At 34.5% G+C, this 15,929-nt stretch overlaps 1 protein-coding gene across 2 annotated transcripts in view; it reads left to right on the forward strand.

Moving 5' to 3' along the window:
* The window catches only part of HSF2 (heat shock transcription factor 2), a 30,168-nt gene extending 16,457 nt beyond the window's left edge, over positions 1-13,711 (forward strand). Inside the window, exons 6-13 of one of the 2 annotated variants that reach the window (XM_032484794.1) lie at positions 1,213-1,274; positions 2,162-2,249; positions 3,751-3,899; positions 4,302-4,541; positions 5,188-5,293; positions 9,341-9,394; positions 12,170-12,254; positions 12,708-13,711. In XM_032484794.1, coding sequence (XP_032340685.1) covers positions 1,213-1,274; positions 2,162-2,249; positions 3,751-3,899; positions 4,302-4,541; positions 5,188-5,293; positions 9,341-9,394; positions 12,170-12,254; positions 12,708-13,000 — 1,077 coding nt within the window. In that variant the 3' untranslated portion in view covers positions 13,001-13,711. The remainder of the gene's footprint in view (positions 1-1,212; positions 1,275-2,161; positions 2,250-3,750; positions 3,900-4,301; positions 4,542-5,187; positions 5,294-9,340; positions 9,395-12,169; positions 12,255-12,707) is intronic. The other variant, XM_032484795.1, reaches the window with a different exon arrangement.
* The last annotated feature ends 2,218 nt before the right edge of the window (positions 13,712-15,929 follow it).

The following is a 15,929-nucleotide window of genomic DNA, read 5'->3' on the forward strand; positions in this document are numbered from 1 at the left end:
CATAAACTGTGCTAACTCTTCAATTAAAATGTCTATTATTTTTTTTCCATGGATAAATTCATATTGATTGCAAAGAATACCATTTAGTAGCTTCTTTTGGGGGAGAATGTATAATGTTAAAGCTATATAGTATGTATTTTCAAGTGACAGTTGTCTGTTTTAATCATGTAATTACATTTCACAAAGCTTGTACAAGAAATTCCTCTGCAAAGAGTATAGTCATCAGTCACTTGGCTTTTATTCACAGCCTTTCAGTGATACACAGCTTTTCATATTTTACCATGTGACCCTCACTTTTTAAGCTCTTTTAGGTAGTTGTCAGTATAATTTCAAGGTATACCCTAAACCAGTGGTTCTCACATTCACATCAGTATCACCTGGAGGGCTTGCTAAACACACACATAGCTGGACCCCATCCTCAGAATTTCACATTCAGCAAGTCTGGAGCAGGGCTGAGAATTTGCATGTCTAAAAGTCTCTTAGGCCAGTGCTGCTGGTCCATGGACCTTACTTTAAGAAACACTGTCATAGAATATGAAGGATTGTTTATATGTCTTGATCTGTTTAATACTTTTTCTTCTAAATTTAATCAGATTTTGAAGATTAAACCAGCTTCTCTTATTGTCAGCAGGAAGCTTTGACAGGTGTTTAATGTTTCAAGAATAGTTTTTCTAGAATTAGACAATAAATTTTTTCTAACTTGAAAATATGATGATCTATTCTGTGAGAGCTTGCAATTTCTTTTGCCTCTAATTGTATGACCTGGGATAAGAAAAATGTCTTGTCAAACATCAGTCTTCTTTTTTGCATCATAATCATCTTGAAAGAATTTTAAGTAAAAATTTGAGATCTGTATCCAGACATGCTTGGTACTTATCACCAAGACAAATAATTGAACTGAATATTGGATAGATAAATAGATGGTTAGGTGGGTGGGAAGATAGATAGATACATGGGTAGATGGATGTCCTAGGCATCTCTATATCTTAGGTAGCTGCAACTTTATCCAGGTTATTCTTCTGCCTGGAAGCTGGTATGTTTCTTTACATATCATTGTAAGATGCATTCAAATTTAAAATGTTAATATGTAAGAATTATGTGACTTAGAATAGAGGACATATAGTACCTGAATTAATTTATAAGACTTGTAGTGTGGACTGAAGAATTAAGAATCTATGATGGAACATTTTTTTGTTTATTTTTTCCTTTTAGATTGTCCAGTTTATTGTTACATTGGTTCAGAATAACCAACTTGTGAGTTTAAAACGTAAAAGGTAAGTTTTTATAACGCATTCTAACTTACCAGTAGACAACCAAACATGTTAGTGTTTAACTATGAATGGCCTACATCTGCTGAGTGTATGCATGTTGTCCCAGATGAACAGTCCTCCCTTGTTAAATTATACTCTCAACATTTCAAGAGTGGTGTTGTTTCCCACTACTGTCATCTTGCTGTTTTTGAGAGATAAGGATAGCCTAAATGGTCACTTTACATACATACAGTTAGTAAAGAATCCATTTTTCATTCACATTAGCAAATTATTGTAGTGTTACAAGGACTCAGTGAGGGAAATTCTTAAAAAGAGACGACATGCTGGAAAAAAAAATGAAAATTTTTTATTTGATATCTCTTGTGTTTAATCACTCACAAGGGTCTTTAAAAACCTGTATATTGACCAAGGGTTGTGATACCCATAAATGTCAATAACTGCCTTTGTCACAACTAAAACATAAGAGGGATAGTGGACAAAGGAATAGGTAGAAGGAGAAGTTTATCTTGTAAGGCTAAGGATTGAGGAAACCTCCATTATACTCACAGCTTATGCTGTGGAATTAACTCTGCTTCCACTGATTCTTTATGCTATTACCTATTTATTTCTTACTATGTAAGTACCATACAGTTACATAGTTCGGTCAGCAATTAGTAATTTATTATAACAAAGATAATACAGGAGAATGGAGAAGTAAAAGTCCTAGACACACTCATTCCGCAGTTTCTGTTTCTAAAAGGTAATCATTTTTAAGTTTCTTGTATATCCTTACTGAAATTTTTATTCATTATTAAAGTGAGTATGTTTGTGTTTGGGTAAATTATTAAAAGCAGTTTGAATTCCTTATTTGTTTGCTTCACTGAACTTCATAAATGTCTTCTGATTTTCAGGCCTCTACTTCTAAACACTAACGGAGCCCAAAAGAAGAATCTGTTTCAGCACATAGTAAAAGAACCAGCTGATAATCACCATCATAAAGTAATTTTTAAAATTCTATTTTAAATTTATTACCTCAAACTAAATTTTATTACAGTAGTAGTTCATGCATTTTAAAAAGTTCACTGAAAAATCTAATCCAGCTTTTTAAGATTGTGACTTTTATTTACTTTAGATTATTTTAAGAAATAAGCTGTTACAAATACAGTTTTCTTAATTGCCTGTTCCTAAGTTCAATTTTTTGAAACCTCTGTAGTCTCCCCTCTCACCCAGAGATAAATTACTGTCTTGAATTAGTATTTATCATTCCCATAGCCATTTTATATGTGTGAATCCATGAACAATATTTGGTATTATTTTGCATATATCTAAACTTCATATAAATGATAGCATTTTGTACATATCATTTTGCAGTGTGGCTTTTTTCACTTGGTCTTGCTTTTGAGATTTATTAAACATGCAGATTTAGTTCATCTTAACTACTATATGAGATTAATTGAATATTATGATAATGTAATTATGCACATGCCAATTGATTTTTTTTTCCAACTTTTATTATAAATATGTATAGATTAGACTCTCTTTTACTATAGCAATTTCAAAAAATATTTTTGTTTACCATCACTGTTTCAGAAGCTCTCTGGATAACTTGTCAAACCTACACCCAGTGGCAAATTAGTTGAGTCCAGACTTCTTTTAATATCTGACTATCATTGTTACTTTCAAATCTTAGAATCCTAAGTACTGCTTTATATTTATTATTAAAGTACTGAGATTTTTGTTCTTAGGCAAATCAGAGTTAACCTAACATCTGGTTCCTCTTCCCACTGTTTTTAATTAATCAAGCTTACCTGTTATTAGGATTGAAGACTGCTATAAATGGATGAAGATTTCTTAATTTAACTTGATTTACTTTTGCCTGTAATTACCTAGTGTTGAAATTTATAGAATTTTGCATTATAATAATAACTTCAATATGCTGTAGAGAATATTTTTATTTATGTACCTGTGGTCTGAATAAATCTGCAGTTGAATTCTTTAAAAAAGTCATTGCTTGAAAAGCCAAACTGAGTTTTTTTCCTCCTATTAATGAAGCCATTTAATGACTAAGAATAAATCATGCATCTAACAGAGTAGCTTGAGATAAAATAATCCCCATCAGCCTATTGGGGTTATGCTTGAGATTTCTGATGAAGTCCCAAGACTTTTTTACTCTTTGGGTATAAAAAATACCTTAAAATTTGAAGATCTTTTCATAGCACTATTCCGAGGCATGCCATCTTTAAGGTCCTTTTAAGTAAAAAAAAAAAAAAAAAAATAGGTGGAATGCAGATAATATACTTCATACATCTGTGAACTGGTACTTCTAATACGAGTTTAGTGTGTAAGTCCCATAATGGCAGGGAACATATCTGTTTTGTTTACATTGTATCTCTGACATGTAGTCAAAGAGCAGGTGTCCAGTTAGCATTTTTAAATGGTATGTTGTTTGGTAGTCAAAATAATTTTAGTTCTCTGATATATCTCCTATCTGATTTTTTAGGTTCCACACAGTAGGACTGAAGGTTTAAAGCCAAGGGAGCGGATTTCAGATGATATCATTATTTATGATGTTACTGATGATAATGCAGATGAAGAAAATATCCCAGTTATCCCAGAAGCTAATGAGGATGTTATGTCTGATCCCTCCAAGTAAGGAGATTGTAAAATAAAATTTATGAAAATATTAATTACTTTTCTTATCAAAAATTAAATTTAAAACTACTTTAAAACTAAATTTAAAACTACTATATCTAACTCATATTTTAATTATTGAACTGAAAAATTAAGCCAAATTATTCAACCAAATATCCCTCTCCCTCTAGCAAAAAGGCTCCCAATCTAAAAGTAATGAGAATTAATTCTTATTTTTAAAGTTTGATTCTTTGTGATCTTTTATCTTATGAAGTGTCAATATTTATCATTAAGCTATACACACAAGAAAACTAATCCTTTTGATAGGTGGTTTGGAGAGTTTCCATGGAGAATGGATGGATAGAATGAATTTATTGGTCTGAAAAATGTAATTGATTTTTTCTCATATTGCTGATCTAGCTGTAGCCAATACCCTGATATTGTCATTGTTGAAGATGACAATGAAGATGAATATGCACCTGTCATTCAGAGTGGAGATCAGAGTGAACCAGCCAGAGAATCATTAAGTTCAGGCAGTGATGTCACTAGCCCTCTCATGTCTAGTGCTGTCCAGCTAAATGGCTCATCTAGTCTAACCACAGAAGATCCTGTTACCATGATGGATTCCATTTTAAATGATAACATCAATCTTTTGGGAAAGTGAGTGCTCATCTAAATGTTGTCTAAATTTATTTGCTTTCTTTGTTTACTTCACATGTTCTATTTCTCTTTGAGTGATTTTCCTTTCAGATTATAAATGTGTGTAGTCAGCCTTTTTCTGTTTGGTCAGGGCTGAGCTCTGCAAATGATATTTTGAAAAAGATTTAATTATCCCCAGAGCAGTCTTGGGATTTTCTTGTCAATTCCTCAGATCTCTTTAATGAAATACTTGTTTTTGAATGTCCACAAAATGTGTGATTGTGTGTATTTGTGTTTTTATCAAGACTATGGAATAACACAATGTCTATTAAGGAATTTACAGCATAAGAAAACTAGAAATCAGTAGCAGTAACTAGTAATAAGAGGTTAAACATTTTATAATTTATAGTATAGAGGAAAAAATAAATCAGATTGTGTTATTGCAGAACCTTTTTTCTGTAAATACTGAAGTTTTGTGTAAAGGCTCTGGGTTCTCTGATAACCAAATTCTTTGAAATTCTGAATACTGAATAGGATCTTAAGATTAAGAACTGGTAAGGATTCAGCAGTTGCTAGGAATATTTTGCCTAGCTAGATTGCAGTGTGATTTTAAACATAAAACCAAAGAGACGTAGTATTTGATTTTCTTTTAATCTTTTTTCCTTAGGGTTGAGCTGTTGGATTATCTTGACAGTATTGATTGCAGTTTAGAGGACTTTCAAGCCATGCTGTCAGGAAGACAGTTTAGCATAGACCCAGATCTCCTGGTTGATGTAGGTACTTTGAATATTCTTTGCTGTACTGGCAGTTGTGTATTTATGTGTATTATTTATAAATCAGTGCATCATTTTCTTGAATTCTACACTGTTTTTGCACTTTCTTTTTTTTAAATGAATGGTTTTGTTTATCAGAGAGAATGAACAGATGGGTTCAGGACAGTGAAGGAGGGTGATCACTGTTCGTCTCTGAGTAGAAGTTCAGTTAATCCCCTTGTAGCAACATATCATGTCTATTCAACAGTGCTGTTAAATCCAGGTCTTGTCTGGACTTGTTGCTGTGTTTTGTTTTGCTCTAGAATAAATTGTCACTGACTAGCAATCGGTGGAAATTAGTAGAAATACTTATCCAGGAAACAGCATGGAGATACTTCTTAATCCTTTGAGAATTAATGTTTTTCAATCAAATGTATTATATGTTACTATATTTGCTATATTTAAAAAATTTTCATGTCCTGAGTCCTAAGGTTCCCCTGCTCCAGTCCTCACTACCACCTGTATGAACTTGATTCCAGTGTTGTCTCGAGTTTGAATCTCTGTCTATCATATTTGGCACTAACTGCCTTCCTCGCTCTCTTTTCTCTTGTTCCTGTCTCCCTTATCTAAAGCTTCCTGTGTGGCCTGGTCTCATCCAGATGAATCTTGTTCTTTTCTCTATTTCCGTTTTCTGTTGTGAACATGTTCCAGGTTTTTTGTTCCTTTTTTTTTTTTTCTTTGCATTTCTTACCTTAAAATGCAACTTGTCTCACATTAAAAGATGCTACAGTTTGTCAGTGTCATATGACTATCATTTTTCCTAAATCATTAGTGCCTCCCAGGATAGATAACACCTTCTTTGAAGATTTCCTTTCCATGTTACCCTCTTAAGTGAATTCAACATCTGTGTTAATTACCTACTTTGACTTGAACAGTAACTTGACAGCCCTTCTTGATTCTATCAGTCTTTGTCCCCAGTCTGAATCCAGAGACTTTTTAGAATATCTGTCCCTTAGATCACTAAGAAGGAAATCAGATCCTATAATTACGACTCTACAAATCCTCACAATCATCAACTAGGTCATTTTAATTTAAATTTAGAACTGTTACTGTTCGTTTATATTCAGGATCTTATCCAGCCAGTTCCTTATTCCCCATTCACAGAGAGTAATTCACCATGCCCTGGTCCTCTCATAAGCTGTGGAATCTCATATCCTTTCTTCTTAGAGGAAGTACTTCCTCTTTAAAGCCAATTTGTACACCTGCCCTCTGCCTCTTTGTTTTTCTATCTCTATCCTTCATCTTTCCCAACTGCCTTCAATAGGTACAGATCATCTCCATTTTATAAAACATTTTGATGTGTTGCCCTGCTCAGTTACCATTCTGCTTCTCTAATCCTTTTACTACAGAACTTTAGAAATGAGTAGTGTATTTGTTACTTCTTTTTCACTCTGTATTTCTTTTGAAATCCTGGATTGTCTTACTTACTCAAAGCCTGTGCTTTCTTGATTTATCTGTTGTAAGTAGGCTGCAACTTTTTTTTTTCTCCCAAAATTAGACCAGTGGGCTAGTGGAAGAAGGTTTGTTTTGAATCAGACAGATTTGGGTTCCAGTTTTGGCTCATGCTCTTACTAGCTATGTTTTCAACCATGGGAAAGTGAACCTGTCTTGCTCAATATCCCCATCTATTAAATGTGGCTAATGCCTAATGTGAAGGGCTTTTGCAAGGATTATAAGTAATTAACACTATTATTATTTAACAGTATTGATTTTCTACAACAGAACTTTTTCTGTTGATTTTAAAGGTACTGGACCTCTTTATTCTTTTCCTGTCTCCTTAACCATTCTGTTTCCTCTAAGAGCTTTTCTTTTCCTTGCTGTCTTCTACTTGTGGATATTCCCTAAGGTACCCAGTCTTTTATCCTATTTTTTTCTACCTCTTTTCTTTTTTCTGTCCCTCCCTGGAGGGATTTGGTTTATAGGATTGCTCTCAAATGTATATCTTCAGCTCTTAATATTTTTTACGGTAAACTTTTCTTGAATTCTAATTCCATGCCTTTGAGATCATCAGATTTTGCCTTAAATTATTTGTGTTTAACACAGACTTTTGTTTATTCTCTAAACTAGCTGTCTTTTTAGCTTTATTTTCTGTAGTAGTATCATATTTCTCTTCACTCACACAAGTTAGTAATCACAGTCATCTTGATTTCTTTATCTCATCATTCACCTAGTACTGTGTATTTTCCAAAACAGCATTAACAAACCATCCCTACTTTGTTTCCACTGTTGCCTCTGTCATCTGAGACCTTCGTTGTTTCATCCTTGAATTATGCTGTATTGTCATAAATAAAAAATCTTGTTTTCTGAGATGGCAAAGATGGTAAGGACGTGTGTGAGTAATAAGTGTGCTGAAGAGGTCATGGATTTCTTGCTGCAGAGTTCAGTACTGAGTGACCCAGTGTGGAATCAGCAGGAAGGACCTGGCCTTAGGAATCAGCCATCTTTGTCACTTCCTCCTCCATATATGATTTACTTTTTCCTGCTTCACAGACGGTGTGTCTGCTGGGAATACATGAAGGTATCCGTGAGTTAGTGGGTGGGGGAAATAGGGCAAAGGAGTGAGGAGTTTACAACTGCTGGTCCTCCTCAAATGCCACTCTCAGTAGGGATAAAATCTGGTTAGGCCTTTGGGGTGATGACAGGCTGAACTGGTAGAGATTGGCAATGATGTATATATAGTTCTGTATTCTTAAGGAACTGAGTCTCTTCCTCTTCATGGATAGTAGGTAGTATGAAAGGAGGAAAAGTTAAAGGAAAGAAAAGGAAGAGCTAGGGGTGTTTTTAGGGCTACCGTGAATGTGGAACTTTAAGGAGAGGAATCAGTGTCTAGAGAGGGTAGAGGCGCCTCACTGCATTTCTTTCTACCCTGTGAACTGTTTGGTGTGCTCATTCTCTTAAAATGCTTTAAAATCAGTAAATTTCATTGCTCAGGCCATTCTCAAGTCTCTTATCGCTGGCAGAATGTGGTCCTTTCCACATTCAACTCAGAACTTTTCTGTAATCATCTTATTTCTAGAACTTGCCCCAAAACCATTCCTTCTTCTCTGTTGTTTCTAAAGCTATAGCAATGTACTTTCCCCTTCATCCTCTCCTTTCTAAGTCCTAACCATTTTCCAGGAACTGATACATGACACATAGCTTTATCAGGACTTTTTGTTTCATCCTGTGTCTGCCTGTGTCTGTGTTCTTTCTCTTAACTCCTTAGTACTTTTGAGCACCCCCCAATCTCTCATTATTATAATGCTGGATTGTATCAATCTTATGTTGCTATTTGAGGTTGTTCTCTTATCTTGTCTTTTAGATTGTAAGCTCCTGGAGAGCAGAAATAGTGTCTTCACTTTGTATTCTTCATGATGTCAATTATTTCTTAGATTCTCAGTAAATCCCTGTGGAATGGATGACTTTGAAGCTTATGATGTAAACAGAAGTTATATATGTAAACTGGTTGGTCTGAGGAATATAGTAAGCAGTGGTCTTAACATTTATAGCTTCCCTTGCTAGGTGAGGTGAAAAGAACCAACATGGAGTTATGCCATTTGGTCTGAGGGCTCTACTTGAGGTATAATTTAGGGGCCACTGTCATAGAGCAGATTCTATAAATTTATCACATAATTTAGCAGGTAGTCAGTGAAGGCTCAGTGTCAGGGCAAGGAACTCAGCCCTGGGTGCCATTTAAGGCCAAAGGCATTTATGGAGGAAAAAAAGTAAAGGAAATGAAGGAGAGAAGAGGTGGGGAAAACCACCATTTGTCTCAAGAAATTTACCCCACTATTTTATAGAATAGAAATTCTTACAACATCTGATGCATGGGCTAGCTTGCTCTGCTTTTGTTTGTTTTTCTTTCTGCTTTCCTGCTTTTCTCTTCCAAACTTGTTTTACTGTATGGAAACTTCCTAGTGCAGGAGCTACATCTCTTCACCCAACATGGCTGTATAAAAATTTTGAACACGCAGTTAATTTTTTAAAAATATTTTTAAAACTTATCATCTTTCTTGTTTGGTCTTTCAGCTTTTCACTAGTTCTGTGCAGATGAATCCCACAGATTACATCAATAATACAAAAGTAAGTTTTAATTCATGTTGCTCAGGACCCATAGCTGTAAGAATTTGAAAAAAGTCCTAGTAAGTAGAGAGCGATAAATATCACTTCCAGTTACAAAAAGCATTTTATAGTCTTATTACCTAATATATGTGATCAAGATAGTAAAATTCTAGATGAAAAATTAGCTTTTGGTAATGGGGTGAATGATTGCCCAATTCTTCTGTCCCTTGTGCTATAATACTACCAGTGTGAAATCAGCCCTCAGCTGGGAGATCACCTGACTAAATATGGCATGTTCAGTGATAATCACTGAAAAATTATTAAAATATGGTTTCTTCATGTTTTATGTCTTCATTTTACATTCTTCTATGAACAATTTCTCAGCATTTTTTATTGAAAACTTACTGGTACCCATATTTAAATAAGTTCCTTCATTTTATTAGTATACAATAAAAGCTTAGGGATTAATACTATTTGTAGGTAAAGCGAGTTGAAATAGTGACATATGGATTTTGGACTCCTTTTTTAAGTAATGGTTTTGTTATTTTCTTAAACATATAGGAACTACAATTGGGATTAGCAAGTGTTGACAAATTCTTTAGAACTTGTTTTTAATAAATAATAAGAACAATTTGAATTTGTTAGAGCAGACATTAAAATCATTTTATTATTTTGTATAGCTTACTGCCTTGAATAGGTATATACTTCATTTGTTTTGTATATTTACACCATATTGTTCAGTAATCCCTTTTTTTCATTGAGTACAAAGGTAAATTGGGTCCTCTGAAATTTGTGTAAGTTCTAGATTAGTGGAGTCAAATTTAATTTTTATTCTTGTTCTTTGTAGTTGAAAATGAATACATATCAATTAGTATGACTTATTAGAGTGAGGATGTGGAATTTTTCTAACTATTGCCATGTGTTGAGGACCTAACCAGATTTTCTACATTTTCAAAGTTAAGCCTGGGTAACTTAAAGTTGAAAGAATTTGTGAATTTTTGAACTAGAAAGTTGATTATACATTTAGTATTTCGATGATTTATATCAGGGGTTGGCATGCTTTTTCTGTGAAGACTAGGTAGTAGATATTTTTGGTTTTTCAGGGCCAGGTGTTCCCTGTCACAGCTACTCAACTCTGCAGTTGTAGTGCAAAAGCAGCCATAGACAGTACAAAGAACGAGTGTGGCTGTGCATCAGGAAAACCTTACTGACAGAAACAGGCAGCATGCTGAATTTGGCATGTGGACCACAGTTTGCCTAGATGTGCAGTATAAGAATCTGGACCATGGCAGCACTGTGTTTCAGTACACATGATATTATTGAATGTTACTTGAGGTCGAATGAACTCACACCATGCGTTCATTTAGTGAATGTTCTCTACTGTTTGTTTATTGCTAGACAGTGAGTCATTCTTTATTCTTGGATCATCCTCTTATTCCCAAAACCAGAACCTTAAAACAGCTTTCAGAAATAGCAATTAAGCAGTAAGTTGCATATTGCTCCACAATACTACAGAAAAATTAAAATTGAGAGTGAGTTTTTATCATAGTTCTAGAATCCAGATAGTTTTCAAATAATTGGCACATCAAATGTCATTCCCTTGCTCATGATGGGTATTATATGACATGGATTTCAGTACTCCTTCCTAATGAATCAGGATGCCTTATACTCCTCAGTATAGTAATCTAAGTGGCCACTACTAATGAGTAAAAATTTGCATGGGAGGTGAAACCCATTTGTTATCCTGATTCTCATATGCTTTGGGAAAACAACAGTGGCATCCAGTACCTATTTTAGGAAGTAGAAAAATAAAGAAGGTATTATTGCATTAATGTTTATTTATTGTGAATGCTAAATGATATTTTTATGTAAATTTTGGGGAAAATTTAAGTTGTTTTTATTATATCTTGGGGACATTATTATCTATGAATCCTGGAGGTTGTATTGCTTTGTTTTATGATGAATCAGGGGAATTATAGGAATTAGTATGTTTGTTTACACCATGTAAACTTAACAAGCATGCAGATATGTGGAACTTACAGCTGTTCAGGAAAAATTGTGAACCTCAGCACCTCAGTTTGAACATCATTGAAAAGAGCACTGAAGAACTTAGCATTAAAGATTCAATCCCCTTACAATGAGATGTAAGGAGAGAAGACAGTGGTTGAAAGAAGCAATTTAAATGACAGAAAAGAACTGAAAGAGCCACAAAAAGGAGATGAAGAAACACCACCTCAGCTTTGAGGCTTCCAAATACAGAGATACATAGTAGTGTTTTATTTTGGGGGGTTGGGGGGCAGTTAGGGATACATAGCTTTAAGGTTGTCATGTCATTCTGAGCTACTGTAAATATGTTCACGTATGCTAGATATTGTTTGTGAGTGAAAAGAAATGTGTAATAGATTTTTAATCAAAACTGTTTAAAATGAGTTTAATTGTTTAAAGAATTATCTCTTAATCAGTAGTTTGAAACCAGCCATATTTGATTCATTCCCATCTTCTACCCTTGACAAACTCTGTCTGTTCTACTGCTGAAGTGCTCCTTCCTCTTTTACTGTCTTCCTAGTTCAAGTTCTGTTTCATCCTCTTGATGACAGCAATAGTTTTCTTAGCCAGTCTTGTGACCTCTACTCAGATCTTTCTCTCTCTAGTTCACCTTTCCTGACACACCCTCTTCCCATGTATTTCAGATAACATACCAATATTCGTATACTGTACCAGTTTTTAATTTTTTGCAATTTTCAGGAACATATAAAATATGAGACAAGTATTTTTATATTATTTTTTCTCTTTTAGTCTGAGAATAAAGGATTAGAAACTACCAAAAGCAATGTAGTTCAGCCAGTTTCAGAAGAAGGGAGAAAATCTAAACCCAAAACAGGTAAGTATAAATGTAGCATTAGTTTCTATAGATGTTTTTTTAATTAAGATTTCTATGTAGAAACTATTGTTAGCCAAAGAAAGTCTTGCCGTGCTTCACAGTTGAACACAGATTGCACTAGTTTCAATTCTATGCATAGCATGTCAAGTATCAAGGTTCCAGCATATAAAGGAAATTGGAATTGGTGTGGTAATAGTTCTTCAAGTTTGTCATGTGTTTTTTTTCCTATTAATTTTAGGAGAACTGAAAGAACTGTCATTTCTTGATTATTGAACAAAAGACTACATTTTCTGCCTCGTACATTTTTAAATTTACCTGACACAAAATATTTCTTGTTTGGTGATACAAGGGTAGTGATTACACATATGCACATCTGCTTCTGTTATTTCCACCTTCAGGTTGAACCCTGTATAAGCTGGTGATAAAAGATCATTTTTCAAATCTTTATTATAGATAAGCAGCTTATCCAGTACACTGCCTTTCCACTTCTTGCATTCCTCGATGGGAACCCTGCTTCTGCTGTTGAACAGGGGAGCACAGCTTCTTCAGAAGTTATGTCCTCTGTAGACAAACCCATAGAAGTTGATGAGCTTCTGGATAGCAGCCTGGACCCAGAACCAACCCAGAGTAAGCTTGTTCGCCTGGAGCCGTTGACTGAAGCTGAAGCAAGTGAAGCCACACTGTTTTATTTATGTGAACTCGCTCCTGCACCTCTGGATAGTGATATGCCACTTTTAGATAGCTAAATCCCCAGGAAGTGGACTCTACATGTATATATTCATCAAAATGATGAACTATTTATTTTAAAGTATCATTTGGTACTTGGTTTTTTTTTTTTGTAAATTGCTTTGTTTCGTTTAATCAGATACTGTGGAATCAAAAGCACCTTTTGCTTTTCTCACTAACCACACTCTTGCAAAGCTTTCAGATGTTACTCAGCTACGTAGGTACATAAGATTTGATGTGTTAAATCACATTATTGGCATATCTTTAAGTTGGATTCAGATGGCCAATTTTCCCCAATTGTAGTAAATTGGATTTTTTACATATTTGCTCATTAACCCCAGTTAAACTTTTTGTTTTACTTGTTTGTGTCTGTTTGCATTGAGTGTAAGTCACTTATAACTAATGGTAGAACTTCTAAAGCTTTCTCTGTTCCAGTTGCTTTTATTAAATATTTTTCACTCAGCTTATTTTTAAAACTGGGAACATAAAGTGCCTGTATCTTGTAAAACTTCATTTGTCTCTCGGTTCAGAAAAGTTCATGTTCAACATGAAAGGCAAAGTGTACTTGAGTGCTTGCTCTGATACGGTTCCAGCTCTGTACACATACAAGAAGGGGATGGGATGGTGTCAGCCTGTCCACTTCATTGGACTAGTTTTAAGTAAAAGTTTTCTGGTTTGTGTTTTTTTTGAAGCATACTATTTAGTAAAATAAATATAATGAATGTTGCATACTAGTGTCTGTTATGTGTCTTCTTTGTAGGTGACATCCACATTTGACAGTTTTTCCTTTTCATAGGAAATACACAGATTTAAACTGTACTTTGTTGTCCATTATTCTTAATGAGTCATACCAAGACCTTTGTGCCTCATCTAAGAAGACAGACTGTGTATTGCAGTGAGGAAGGAATATGGTGCCTCCAAATTTAATGTGTTTTAGAGGGTTTTTTTGTTGAAAACTTAAACTGACTTGTGTTCTGTTTCTAATGAAGAACTGAGAGAAGTATGCCTCTCATTGTCCCAAATGAGGTTAAGAACATTATCACTGGACGCCAATGGCCTACAATTTTTGCCCTGAGAGTAGATAAGAAAAATAGTCAAATCACTTCCTCCCTTTGGAACATTTGCTCAGAGAAATTACAGAGACTTATGCAAGGCCAGGCACTATCACTTGAAGAATTCCACTTTCAAGCAGAGGGCAGGAAGCGGTACAGCTAATATATGAATATTTTATAGGGCTGTTTGATGATGAATTAGAAAGACGGCCTTCCTATTGGCTATATTCTCTCAGTATCTTGAAACTTCTCTTACTAAAAAATTCAAAGCCTAGCACAGAGGGACAAGAAACCCTTCCCTAGCAGATCCTAAAATACTTGGCTCTGACGCTGGGGTACTGGTGAACTAATTCAAGACCACAGAGTAGTTTCCTTCATAAGCTTTAGAGGTCACTTTCCTCGAAGTTGTTAAGGTGTGAAGTTTAGAAACCGAGAGGAGAGAGAGTTTGAGACTTTCTTTATCCTTCTTGTCCTCTTTATGAGCTATGATTAAGTTTCTTCTCCTTGGGGATATTTTGGAGCTCTAGAAGTATTTTAATAATTTTGAAAACTTTTATCTCCTGGTACTAAATTGAGATTTTAACATTTTTCATCCTAAGTAGTTGGGAGGACTTTAGGATATTGTTAATACTGCCTTTTTAAAAGAAATAGAACTGTTAACATGCTTTTAAGTGTATCTAAAAGACTCTAAACACCATAATGATTTTGATAATCCATCATCATCCATTCTACTTCCTCTGAAGAACTTTATTCTACTTTTATTATGTGTGAAGGTCATACACTGACGATTACTCACACGTTTGCAACTACATTTGAAATTGCTTCCTGTAACATTAAGATTCTAAACATTAAAGTTTACGTCCAATTATTAATACACAGTTGCTCAAACTAGTATAAATGTATGTGGCAGAGACTGATTGATTGCTGAACCATTTCCTATCATGCAATTAGATTATTTCCACTGTTGTAAACAGGGAAGCTGTGTAACCGAGTTCTAATAAATCAGGTGAAGTGATGTTCAGGACTTCCAGGTCTGGTCTGTGAAAACCTCCGCCATGCAACCTTCCTCACCTTTTACCCTTCTACTAACTTGATGCAGAGGAGTATGTGGCTTCCTACTATACACTCAAGAAGGGATAAACTTGGCTTCCTGAATTACTGCTTAGAGGAGAACCACCCAGCAATCCTGGATATTCATTTTAGACTTCAGGTGAAGGGTGAACAAACATGTTCTGCCTCTGAATTTTTGAGGGTTGATCTGTTAAAGAGTTTTTAGTATTTACTAATGTAATATAGTTCAAATTTTGATGAACTGTTACTAAGGTTTTTTTTTTTTTTTAAATCAGAAATACATCTTTTAGTGAGATGAACAGGTCTTAGGGGGTTTTCTTTCCCAAAATTTGTATCAGTATAATAGCATCAATTTTTTTTATCAAGTCCTAAGAAACTAAGCTATTCCAAATTAAAACACTTTTGCTCTGCAAAAGACCCTGTTAAGAAGATGGAAAGACAAAGCTACAGATCGGAAGAAAAAAAAAATATAAACCACATCTGACAAAAGACAAGTATCTAGGATATGTGAAAAACTCAAAACTCAACAGTAATCAAAATAATCCAATAACAAATAGCTAAAAGAAACGAAGAGATTTCACTAAAGAGAATATAGATGGCAAACAAGCACATGAAAATATATTATTCATCATTAGCCATTTCGGGAAGGTAAATTAAAGCCACAGTGAGTTTTCACAACATTCCTATCAGAATGGCTAAAATATAGTGACACCAAGTGCTGGTGAGATGCAAAGAAACTGAACTGTTCATTCATCAAATGTGTGACTATGAAATGGTACTCTGGAAACAGAGTGGCAATTTCTTGTAAAACTACACATTGAACCCA

Source organism: Camelus ferus, chromosome 8 (assembly GCF_009834535.1).
Source record: "Camelus ferus isolate YT-003-E chromosome 8, BCGSAC_Cfer_1.0, whole genome shotgun sequence".
Classification (NCBI taxonomy): domain Eukaryota; kingdom Metazoa; phylum Chordata; class Mammalia; order Artiodactyla; family Camelidae; genus Camelus; species Camelus ferus.